The sequence below is a fragment of the Pelmatolapia mariae genome, linkage group LG15, assembly GCF_036321145.2.
Source record: "Pelmatolapia mariae isolate MD_Pm_ZW linkage group LG15, Pm_UMD_F_2, whole genome shotgun sequence".
Lineage (NCBI taxonomy): Eukaryota > Metazoa > Chordata > Actinopteri > Cichliformes > Cichlidae > Pelmatolapia > Pelmatolapia mariae.
In genome coordinates, this window is record NC_086240.1 from 12,694,990 (window position 1) to 12,707,656 (window position 12,667).

Genomic DNA, 12,667 nt, shown 5'->3' on the forward strand with positions numbered 1-12,667 from the left:
TTCTCTGAGGTCACTGTGTAAAAGACATGAATGGATGTTGATTAATACTTCAAAGGAAAACGCAGAATCTGTTACACGTCTGACTACATCCCTAATGGAAACCTTTCAAAGAACTCAGATACTATTGTGACTGTACATCAAGCCCACCTTAATGTAATACTTGTGTTGACGTTTGACAGAATCATACATACGTGTACATCTCTTTGTTGTGCTATAGAAGCGTGAAAAAAGGAAACATGAGAAGATTCTGAGTGAGGAGCTGTACCGTGCTGTGGTCAACTTGAATCAGTTCCTCCCTCCCTCCCATTGCATAGACTATATCGCTTGGGACATGGCCCGCTACACCAAGAGGTATTGACAAATACTAGTGCACAGAATATCTTTAAGGTGCAGGTTTATTGTGTTTTTACCAACAAAATAAGAAGCTGACTTTGAAAGAGGGGAAAAATATCATGGTGTGACGTAAGCACATTGCATAAAGAGAAAATTGAACCTTTGGACAAGTTTGTATGCCTGTAAGCACTCAAATAACAAAGTCACTGTGACCCCCATGTCCACCCCATTCCTGTGAAAGTGGTATATCAGGAATATCAGAGTCACTGTGAAAAACTAAGTACATCCTGTGATTTAGTAGCTTGTAGAACCAATATTTAGCAGCAATAACTTGAAGTAAACATTTTCTATGTGACTTTATCATTCTCTTAGAACTGCTTGAAATTCCTCTCACATTGTTGTAGAGGAATTTTGGGAAGGTCCAGACAGACATGTTAAAGAGAGCTCAAAGCAGCTATCTGGGATACTCTGAAACTTCTCTGGATTAAAATACTGACATTATTCATTTCCAGACCTTCTCATTGTTTCTGATACGCTCATATGAGATCTTGACATTTTAACTTGAGCCCTTTTGGGAGCAAAGAATAGAGATGTTAAAGTCTAGGAACTTGGATATAAAATTTGATGAATGAGCTTCTACAGGCACATCCATTTTTTAAAATGATTTATTCTTCAGCGAGTTAAAATGACATTTCCAATCTTTCTCTTTCTGTCTCAGCAAGTTGTGCAATGTTCTCGACCGTCTGAGTATGATAGCAGAGAACGTGGTCAAGCGAACGGGTTTCTTCATTAATCGCTCTGACTTCTACTGTCACACTCTCAGACCAGATGAAAGGTGAGACTTTTTTTTTTTTTAAATCCTATTCAATTGCTTCTTTTTCTCCCCCTTTAAAACAGAGAAGGCTGAAACACACACTGCTGGACAAGAATTAGAACTTTCAGTCAGCCCCATGTGCAAAACAAACACATCTGTTACTGTTTCAGTTTTATTTGAAGCAAACTAATAAGTAAAATGGAAGCTGCTTAACGAATCTGAATATGAGCGGGTTACAGGTTACGCATCACGTGACACAAAATTATAAGAAAACAAAACCACAAGTGTCTTTTTTTTAGATTTATATATCGGATGTTTTCCACAAATTTCGTAAATTTAAGGTTTTGTCATTTTCCATATTCATGATGACACTTATCGACACTTGCTTTATTTTGAAACTTTCCACATATGAATTCTTAATGGAAATTATGCCTGATGGCAGTTGTATTACATTGAAATGTCTGCTAATGAGCTGAGTAGATTGCCATCCATGTACATAGTGCCTGGCTCTTCTATTGTCTGGATGATTTAATCACTTTTACTCAGCATTACCATTCTGTTACATAACACAACGACCATGCCAGAGCACATATTTATTACCCTTTCTTTTGCATTACGTAAGCTATCACACTTTCTTTGCTTTAGGAACTCATACGCTCAGCCACATGCTCCCAACTATACACATGCACGCACACACATACACTGGTAGGTGTTTTGTTTGTTTGTGCAATCAGGTATGACACCTGTAGCATTCATCACATGCAGGAATTGGGTCATGGATAATGAAGATATTTACAAAGTCTTGATAACGCTGTCTTGTTCTGATCATTTACACATTTGTCTGAAGTTTCCATCTCGCTGCATTCAGACTTTGTACTTTGATGCATACTTTAGCTACAGCTGCTGATTGATTTTAAAGTGGGTCACAGAGTTTATTCAGAGATGATAAAATGTGTTTTAAAACTTCCTCGTCAATATCCACAGCTCACAAGGAGAAATTCAGAATTACTGGGGTTTTTGCATTGATTGATTTCTGCTTGCTTTTGTACAATTTAGTCTGCCTTTCGTCAAAGGGTGATTTTCTTTATTTGCTGTTTTTCCCTTTTAAAAAGAAAGTGTTGAATGAGAGTGGTAGAGAATTGAAATGGAATAAAGTTAGAAACTCCACTTAAAAATCTAAAACTAAATATTTGTCATCCACTTACAGAGAGACAACTCAGGTTGGTTTGGAGGCAAGGTTAGAGAGGCAAGGCTGAGATGGTTTGGATATGTGCAGAGGAGAGATAGTGGATATACTAGACAAAGGATGTTTATGATTGAGCTGCCACGCATAGGAAAAGAGGAAGACCATAGAGGAGGTTCATGGATGTAGTGAAGGGGGACTTTCAGAGGGTTGGTGTGACAGAAGAGAATATTAGGGATAAGATGAAGACAGAGGATCTGCTGTGGAACCCCTGAAGGGAGGCAAAAAGGAGAAAACGAAACATTTTTAGAGCCTCGACTATTTGAGGTGAATAAAAAGATTAAAAATGAAGATATTAGAGTTTAAATATAAACTCTACTTTGAGCTGAACAGGTGTAACAAGTTAATGTGACTCAATACATCCCCGACTCATGATGTTCAAACTGTGCATTATGACTGGGGAAGAAAGGTGATTTAGAGCATTGTTTAAACCCCACAGTCTGCCTGAATATTATTGCTGACCATGTCCATCCCTTTGTAATTACAGTGTACATATTTGCTGTCAGCAGGATATTGCACCACGTCACAGAGCTCAGACCATCTCAAATTGGTTTCTTAATTATGGCAGTGAGTTCACTGTACTCAGGTGGCCTAAACAGTCACCAGATCTTCGTCGTCTGAAAGAGTACATTTGGGATGTGGGGAGCAGTGTTGGGGAGTAATGGAATACATGTACCGGCGTTAGGTATTTAAAATACAAAATATGAGTAACTGTATTCCGTTACAGTTACCGTTTAAAAAGGTGGTATTCAGAATACAGTTACTTTGTTAAAATAAAGGGATTACACAGCAGTCTTTTCCTGTTTCATATGTTAGGCTGTCCCCTCTCTATTTTTGGTAATTCCACGCATTGCTGGAAACCCAAACAAAACGCATTAAGAGGCTCTAATGCCTGTGTCTCAATCTCGCGGCCCATGTCACCTCTACTTGCATAATGACGTGACAAAATTATTATTTTTTTAATTATTGTTCAAAAAATTATTTAATATGAAGGCAATAGGCATAGTGCTACAGGCATAGCCCTAAAGAATGTAGCCTCATGGGCAGTGTAGCCCAGTTGTAAGTAAGCTATTAAGACTCGACTGTACACTGTGTTCGTGTTTTCCTCCGAAACAATAAGTTCCGTTGGAGCAGCCTTTCAACGCCTCTCTCTATCTCTCGTTAGCAGAGTTGACCCAGACAACAAAGTAAAACTAGTTTTCGGTTACGAGCACGACGCGGAACCCGACTTATTAGCCAGAGGTCCCTTTACTACGGTTCGGAGCCGCAGACCTGTTTTATATACACGCCGAATAGTTTTCTATACGAGATCGCTGCAAAAAGTGCAGCCTTACCTTATGTCCACCCTACTGTTACTCATTTTATATTCAGATTTAAAAATCTAGTTGGCATTGGTATGGCGAGTAGCCTTCAGTAATAGTAATAAATCACACAGCAATATTACATTCATGTACTTGTAAAAAGCTTGATAATATATTAAGTAATCCATTGTATTCAGAATACGTTACTCTCATACGTTACATTTTGGGGCTTGTATTCTGTAATCTGTAGTGGAATGCATTTAAAGTAACATTTAAAAGTAACCAGTAACACTGGTGGTGGGAGATTTGCATCATGGATATGCTGCAGACAGATCTGCAGCAATCGTGTGACGCTATCGTGTCAATATTGACCAAAATCTCTGAGGAATGTTTCCATGACCCTGTTGAATCTATGAAACCATGAAGAATTAAGGCAGTTCTGAAAGCAAAAGAGGGTCTAAACTGGTACTAGCAAGGTCTAAAGTGTAAAGCAACGGCCAGCTACTGGATGGTTCAGCTTGGCCCCAAGTAACACAATATCTACCTACTAACAAGTTCACTAATCAGTAGATTGGTGTCCTGTTTATTAACATTCATGTAAAAAAAACAAAAACTATTAGCAACTAGCACTCTAGTTGTTTGCCTCTTTCTGACTTCACGTTAACAAAATAACCAAGAATTAATCTCTTTTTTTCTCAATTTTAAACATACTGTAACTTTTTTTTCTAGGGGTCAGTATAACTTTGCTTGGTTTTGCACAGAAAGTACTACAGCAGTGTAAATGTGAACATGACTTCCACTTTTCATCTCTGGGTATTAGAATTTGTCTGCTGAACATTTTCTTCTGTACTTGCACTCCTGATGGGGGTTCATTGTGTCAGGGTGCCTTTGCTGTGTCTGCACCCATTCCATTATGTTCATCCTCGTAATGGTGACAGTCACTGTGATGACAGTTATCATCGCAGTTTCATCATACTGAAGCCGGAATAGATTAGAAAATGTTCTTGCAGAAGAATAGTATTGTGATGTACGTGTTCGGTTTGTTTCCGTTTGTTTATTGAGTTCAGTAAATTAAGTAACATTTTTACAGGTGGGGAGATGTAGGTGGACACATAACATCCACTGGGCGACTGCAGGTAGGTCTTTTGCAGCTTTTTGCACACAATTGTAAAAATGTATGAGGTTTTTTAAAAAAAAAAGGCTTGCCTATTTGTCATCATCATAACGATTACTACTACTGAGTTAATAGGCTGTAGTTTATAAAGTCAGCTGTTTTCCTCTTGTTGCTTGATGTGTAGACTGGTGTGTTGCGGACCAACTGTGTGGATTGTCTTGACCGGACCAATACTGCCCAGTTCATGGTGGGCAAGTGCGCTCTGGCTTATCAGCTTTACGCGCTGGGAATGATTGACAAGCCCAAGCTCCAGTTTGATACTGACTGCGTGAGGTAAAGTTCATATAATTGCCTGAAAATCTAATCCATGCTAAACTTTATCTTTTTCATTTATTTGGAATCCTTTTGGCAGACGTAAATATGGCAGTTATTCCAACCTTTTATCCCAAGGTTTGCTGCTCTAAATTCAGTATTCGCAAACATTAGTCAGTAGTGTGTGTCTCTGTCTACTTTTACTTGAAACTGCCACTTAAAGCTCAGTTTTTTCCATCTGAACACAGCATGAGCTACAGTCAGTGCATCAAGGAGAACAAGAATCTGTCACATGCTTGAACTGAAGCGTTCTTACAAGCAACGTGAAAGCTGTTAGAACAGCACATTAACACCACTTAATATGACTCATAGCTCTCTAGTAGTTAATCACTGTTGCACACATACAAAGAAACAAGCACAAAATACAGACCCAATCATTTGAGGTATTTTTAATTTCAGATTACTTTTTTTTTTTTTACCTTTTTTTTCCAAAAAATAATCCTCCAAAAGTCCAGATCACCAAAATAATAAATGAATCACAGTTTTATTTGCCCTTGCGAATTGATGACATTTTTTTCTTTTGTGCTGTTCAGGTTGTTTGAGGAGTTGTATGAAGACCATGGAGACACTCTGTCACTGCAGTACGGGGGCTCTCAGCTCGTGCACAGGGTCAAGACTTACCGCAAGATTGCACCCTGGACACAGCACTCCAAAGATATCATGCAAACGCTGTCACGGTACTACAGCAATGCTTTCTCAGGTGTGTTCTACACTAGTTCCTTCCATCCTCAGCTATGCTCCGTATTAAACAGAATCTACTCTTAGTTATGTTCCAGGTTTCCATAGAAACGGGCTCAGCCTGTGCATGCATGTGTAGTTTACACTCATGCAGTGAATACAAGCAATGTGCAGTATGAAGAAATCGACACTCTGTAATAGGGCTGGGCCATATTATACCGTTCACGGTAATACCGGTATAATGTTAGGCAACGATAGGAAAATGAAATATCGCGATAGAATATGGGTCAAACGCGCATGCGCAGTGCCTTTGTTTTCATACGCACATGGCCAATTGTTGAGTGAAACGTTTGAACCAGAATTAGTTTGTAAAAATGGTGCCACTTCAGTGATGTGGAACTGGTTTGGTGTTTGTCCGTCAGATACACAACAAAGCACTTTTTTTTTGTAGAACATGCAAGCGGGCTGTCGTTATTGCCGTATTTGTCGGACTAAGGTGCTCGTAAATCTGGGAGTAATCTGGGTCCTAAACTCCCTCCGCTTCAGGTCCCAAAGTCAAACAAACACTGCAGCATCACTAAGAGTTAAAAACTGTCTAAATTCTTTCATCTTTAATAAAATGATCAGCATTGCTGCTTTACCAGGTGTAACTATGAAGTTTAAGATCCAGGCATACATGAAAACAGAATTTATTACATTTAACGGAGTTAGACGTTAGCAGGAAGCTAGCGGAAGTTAGCTCGCTAGTTTCGCTAGTTACCTAAGCATGATATAACATGTTCTGACTGAGAGATTTCTGAAAAAATTCAAACGTACAGCTCTGCTATCACTTCCAACATAAATGAAGACAGGAAACTAACAGCAGTGACGTTTGTAAGGTTACTGAAGTTGGGCTAGCTGGTATGTAATGATGTGCTACGTGATCGCTAGCGACACAGCTATGTTAGCATAACATAAACAGTGAAGCTGGAGGAATCAAGGCTAACACTTTTCCACTCAATAAAAGTTAACGTGAAGTTTCCTGATGGTTAGAGACAAATGCAATCGCATAGCAGGATGCTGTAAACGGACCAAACTTTAGTCAGGAGAACAACTGAGATAATCCATCCAGGTTAGTCATTAATATACTGCAACAACATGGGAATAGAGCAGCTGTGATAGAATACAGCATTAATGAATCAATGGTACAGAAGTGGAGGAAGCAAGAAGAATGAGTTGATTAAAGTTTGATTTATCTGACTGCTTTGTTTCGCTTAATGTGCCTTATAATCCCGTGCACCTTATGGTCCGAAAAATATGTATTTGACTTTTTTATTTGGCACACTGCAGTTTAATGTTGCAAAGCAACTCTTTTTAACTTCAGTGGATATTATACATGGTTATGCTCAGGATATGTCAGCCCATTTCTACTGGAAATGCCTTTTGGTTAAACTTTCAGCAAGGAATTTGCATTTACACTGTTAGATTTTTATATAGCTTTAATGCACATAAAAAACAGCTTCTTGTTTAAGTGAAAATAAATTGATGGTGTTTTTTTGCGCTAGTAAAGTTGTGGAGTTTTATTTTGTCTCGCATCAATTATATCGTCAGTTATATCGTTATCGCAAATTTTCAAATATATATCGTGATAAATATTTTTGGCCATATCGCCCTGCTCTACTCTGTAATTACGTATAAGCAAACATTTCTGCCTTTACCTGAACAGAACATCAGACAAATGTGAATCAGCTCACAAAACTTTCTGTGAGAAAGTTTGTTCACAAGTGAAAATCACTCAAGATAGTTGCCAATCTTCCCAGCAACAGACAACTTAACAAATTCACCCTAAAGCCAGACTGTGCAATACTCAGAGAAACTGCACCAAGTCTAAGAATTGGTGACTGTAAAGCCATATGTTAGCATGTTAAATATCAAAGTTCATGACATCACAATTCAAAAGAAAATGAACAGGCATGGCTTGTTTGAAAGGGTTGTCGGGGAAAAGTATTGTCTCTCTGAAAAACGAAAATGGCTTATGTTTGCAAAGTTGCATCTGCACAAATCACAAGACTTTTGGAACAATGTGTTTTGAACAGACGAGACCATAATGCACAGAGCCATGTTTGGCAAAATCCAAACACCTCATACCAACTGTCAGCACAATGGTGGATGCGAGAAGATTTGGGTTTGTTTTGCAGCAGCAGGACGGAGGTACCTTACAGTCATTGAGCCAAACATGAACTCCTTTGCATACTAAGCTATTCTAGAGTCAAATATGAGGACATCAGCTAAAGCTTGGCTAAAATTGGGCCATGCAACAGGATAATGATCAGCTTCAAATATACAATTCAGTAGCTGAAAGACTGCAGCAACAAGGTGTCAGTCCAGAACATCGGCGCTGCTGAAATGCTGGGACAAGACCTTGAGAGACCTGCACTCAAATAAATGCCTGCAAAGCTCAATGAACTGTGGGAACATGGTAAAGAGAGGTGGGTCAAAATTCCTCAGGAAAAAAAAGGCAGTTACTTCACATTTACCTTTGCTAAACCCCTTTTTTCTGCGCATGACTGTATTTTCTGGGGATGAGATTTCTAATATTGTTAATTGCAGATATTTTTTTGATTGCAGCCAATTTGTAGACATGACATAATTACCCAGCAGTTACTGATAAAAGTGGCTTTGCACTGTCCGCAATTTCGATTTTTAATCATTTTAAATGACACCCTAGTGCGTGGTTACAATCAGTGTATCTAGAAATCTTAATGGGTTTACAAAGGTGTTTTCACAGTACACCAGTGAGTGTTCCAGGAGTGAAGAAGAAGACTGTGTACTGTGTCTTAAACCTTGATTAACAGAACTGCACTACTTGACTTAGTTTTGAGAAATTCAATCAGTAGTTGGTTGCTGAGAGTAGCGTGTATTAAGAATTTTAAAAAAGAAGCTCATATAATCCAGCAGCACAGACAGCCAGAGACCATCACACTCGAACGGGATTCATGAACTGCAAATTGAACAATCCCATGACCTGAATCAGGTAATATGATTAACTACTTGTTGGTACTTAAGAAGACTATATAAGGACAAATTAGCCAAAATGCTTTGTAGTCTGAGCACTGGCTGGTTTGTTCTGTCAACTTGCCCCTTTACAAGGGCACAACCATTTTCACAGATTTTCCTGTGGTCATGTTTTCCATGCCCTTTTAGACTAATTTCTGCAAAACTGGAAAAGGGTAATTCCAGCTTTGTGTTGCTCAGTAATTTCTAATTTCTTTTTTATTATGTATATGGGGAATTAAAATAAATACAGTAGAATAAAATTATAAAATACTACTTCCTATACTACTTCGTATGAGGTAAATGACATATAATTTTATGTCATAGTCAAGCACTGTAACAGCTTCCCCTTGAATCACAGATCAATTTTATTCACAGAATCATGTAGTATAAGCTTCCATATCCTGTGCAGCCTTTTAACTGGTAGATGCAGTGTGACCTCATATGCTTATTAAGACAATTAACAGACATGATGTCAAATTATATCCCTCCTTCCTTTCATTCATAATGGTTGCACGTGTATATTGTGTTCAAAGATCACCAGTAACTCGTATCATGTGATACACGAGATAAATCTCAGAGAAAAAAAACATAATTGGAGAACAGTCTTGGTGGTGGGCTGTAATAAAACCCAGTTTAGTTTCTAATTACCTAACGTGACTGTTGGGGCAGCATGCACGTGGCTTCATGCTGTAGTTGGGGAGGGTGAATTAAATGGCACTAAACCAGACAAATGTACAAAGCACGTGCCACATGTTGAGCACACAAATGCTCACAGAGATTATCTAAGCACACACTCGTAGCCAAAATGTTGTAGTGCAGTTGTTACAGGAGTTTTTACTGCTATGATGTATGTACAAGTCAGCGTTACTTGTTAATTCATGTTAATTCATTAACCTATATCTTTTCAATGCTGCTCACAGTGAAGAGCTGGTGTAGTTTGCCATCATGGTAAAGCAGGCTTAAGTTTGCTTCACATTCACTTTTGAACTGTACTCTCCTGCATAGGAACCACATTAATTTATAAACTAACATTTTTTTCTTGTTCTTTTGTTTTTGTTTTTTTAAACAAGGCACTGTTGACTCAAAACACAAAACTCGAAAGTTTAAATATATAAAATGGTACATGATTAAAAAGATTCAATTTAAAGTATGCACATTATTTGGCTTGCCTCTTCCTGAGCATCTCCGGGCCTTCAAGACTTTTTTCAAGCAGTATATGTTTTTTTAAGTCATCTACATCAGTAGTTTTCCAGGCTTTGAAGGTTTTCAAGGTTTATCTTTTGCCATTGGCTGCTTTTTCAGTCATTTTTAGTACAGTTATTGTAGCTCAGTGGTTTTTAAAGCCACTTAACACTAACCTATGAATTATTTAAGCATAGAAAGGCACCTGACTCAACAGATGACTCAGTGTCTACAGTAAACCGTTCATTTTTTTTGTGTATGTATATGTGTATGTATATGTGTATATATATATATTTATATGTATGTATAGACATACATACATATTAGGGGTGCAACGGTACACAAAATTCACGGTTCGGTTCGATACTTTGGTGTCACGGTTCGATATTTTTTCGATACAAAAAAATGCTCATGCTTTTTTAATTTGTCATTTATTAAAATTGTAAGTATATATTTTAACTTAAAAGTACAGTTTTTAAATTTAATGTTGCTGAAACAACAAAATAATAAAAATAAATAAATATCTGATCGAGAAATCACTCATCTTTGGAAAAGAGTTTATTACAGAGAAATGGCTCTTTCCAAAATAAAAGCTATACTATACGCTTCTTCTGGGCTATATTCTCAGCAGCATATTAAACATATCAAGTCCCCATAAGGAGAATCATGTGCTAACGGCTGTCTAAATGACTCGGGTAAAGTTTGTAGCATGCGTGCTTGTTGTTTTTGTCTACTTCCACTTGTCTTTGCACTAGGATGATGTCGGCGTAAATGTGCAGTCATATTCGTTGTGTTCCCACTAGTGCTGTCAGCATTAATCTCGTTAAAATGACATTAACGCCATAACGCGGCAAATCTCCATTATCGAGTTACCGCGGATTGCCCCGTGCGTGGGGCTGGACGGCATCAACACGTTAACAAGCTAACTGCGCTAACGCACTAGTTCCCACCAATTGAGCATTGCGTGGCACATCCGACATACTGTTTTACTTTTGTCCATGACTCGCTTACCTTCGGGGTCAAGCTTCACATGAAAACCAAGATGGTTCCAAACGCCAGATCTGAATGAGGGTGGGGGAGGTTCAATTTCGGGTAGCGTTGCGGCAGTTGCCCTGTTGCAACGAGCTTAGCTTCTGTCTTGCTAGCTTGCGCTGCGCTCAGTGGATCTGCACTCGACAGTGCAGCCTAGGCGGAGTAGTCGAACGCAGATCCACTGAGCGCTCAACATAGACAGCATCGTCAGAAGAAAAGTTGATAAAATAAATAAAAAATTTTTGTATTGTTCGATACATATGCGTACCAAACCGAAAGCACTGTATCGAACGGTTCAATATCGATACGAGTATTGTTGCACCCCTAGTGTGTGTGTGTATATATATGTATATATGTATATATATGTATATGTGTGTGTGTGTATATATATATATATATATATATATATACATATATATATGTATGTATGTATGTATATATGTATGTATGTGTATATATATATATATATGTATATATATATGTATATATATATGTATATATGTATGTATATATGTATATATGTATGTATATATGTATATATGTATGTATATATGTATGTATGTATATATGTATATATGTATATATATATATATATTAGAGATGGCACGATACCACTTTTTTATGTCCGATACCGATATCATAAATTTGGATATCTGCCGATACCGATATTAATCCGATATAGTGTGTTTTTTAATCAATAAAACTGTTTTTTTTAAATATCTTGCTGCATTTTGTATAAGTTCATACTCAAGTTTAAATAAACAACAACACTAAAGCTATTCTGTTATACCTGTATGTAAAAAATACACTGCACCCAAAATATTTCATAGTTCAGCAATACTGATCAATCTAATAAACTTAAACCTACTCCATCCTTCCTATTCTGGTATTTTAAAAAGTACTTAGCAGAAATATTAAGCAACCTAACTAATAGGGTTGCAAACTCCCAGCAAAAAAAAAAAAAAAGAGAACCACCCCCACCCTCCACCTCATGATGCTTAATCGACGTAATCAACTTTAATTTGATGCAGTGTGAAAAAAATGCACAGAAATAAATTATTTTTCAAGAATAATTAAATATATTCAACATCTTTCTTCTACAGAATTGCAGACTGCACAGATGGTACTTTCCCAAAGGAAAAAGTACTATAGCTTACTAGGGTATATTAGACTTAACAGTTACTATATACAGTAATGGACTTCTATACATTTTACATCAGATTAAAACTTTGGGTGTAAGATTCAGATAATTATTTATTAAAAGCTAGACATTTTAAATGAGAATAAGAAAGATAAGTATGTCTTTGTGCCCCCTTTTCCCTGTTAATGCCCTATCGGCCCCCCTGGCTAAACTTTGCTAGATCCGCCCCTGCACAGTTACCAGCCGTCAGCTGCATAGAAAAGGATCCTGGTCTAGAAAGTAATATTAAATAAATTCTAACAACAGCTTATCAAGGTTAAACGTGCTGCTGTTGTTCAGCCGCTGGTTTCCTCTTTCTGGTGCAAAGTGGGCCAAAAACAAAGAAGAGAGACGGACTCGCGACAGAAAAGCCGATCAGCTG

The 12,667-nt window shown here is 37.7% G+C and overlaps 1 protein-coding gene across 3 annotated transcripts in view; it reads left to right on the plus strand.

The window, feature by feature from the left end:
• Nucleotides 1-12,667, plus strand: part of fig4a (FIG4 phosphoinositide 5-phosphatase a) — a 62,811-nt gene that overhangs the window by 21,259 nt on the left and 28,885 nt on the right. For all 3 annotated transcript variants that reach the window (XM_063495178.1, XM_063495179.1, XM_063495180.1), the window contains exons 12-16: nucleotides 218-351; nucleotides 1,052-1,168; nucleotides 4,782-4,827; nucleotides 4,990-5,138; nucleotides 5,711-5,877. In XM_063495178.1, coding sequence (XP_063351248.1) covers nucleotides 218-351; nucleotides 1,052-1,168; nucleotides 4,782-4,827; nucleotides 4,990-5,138; nucleotides 5,711-5,877 — 613 coding nt within the window. The remainder of the gene's footprint in view (nucleotides 1-217; nucleotides 352-1,051; nucleotides 1,169-4,781; nucleotides 4,828-4,989; nucleotides 5,139-5,710; nucleotides 5,878-12,667) is intronic.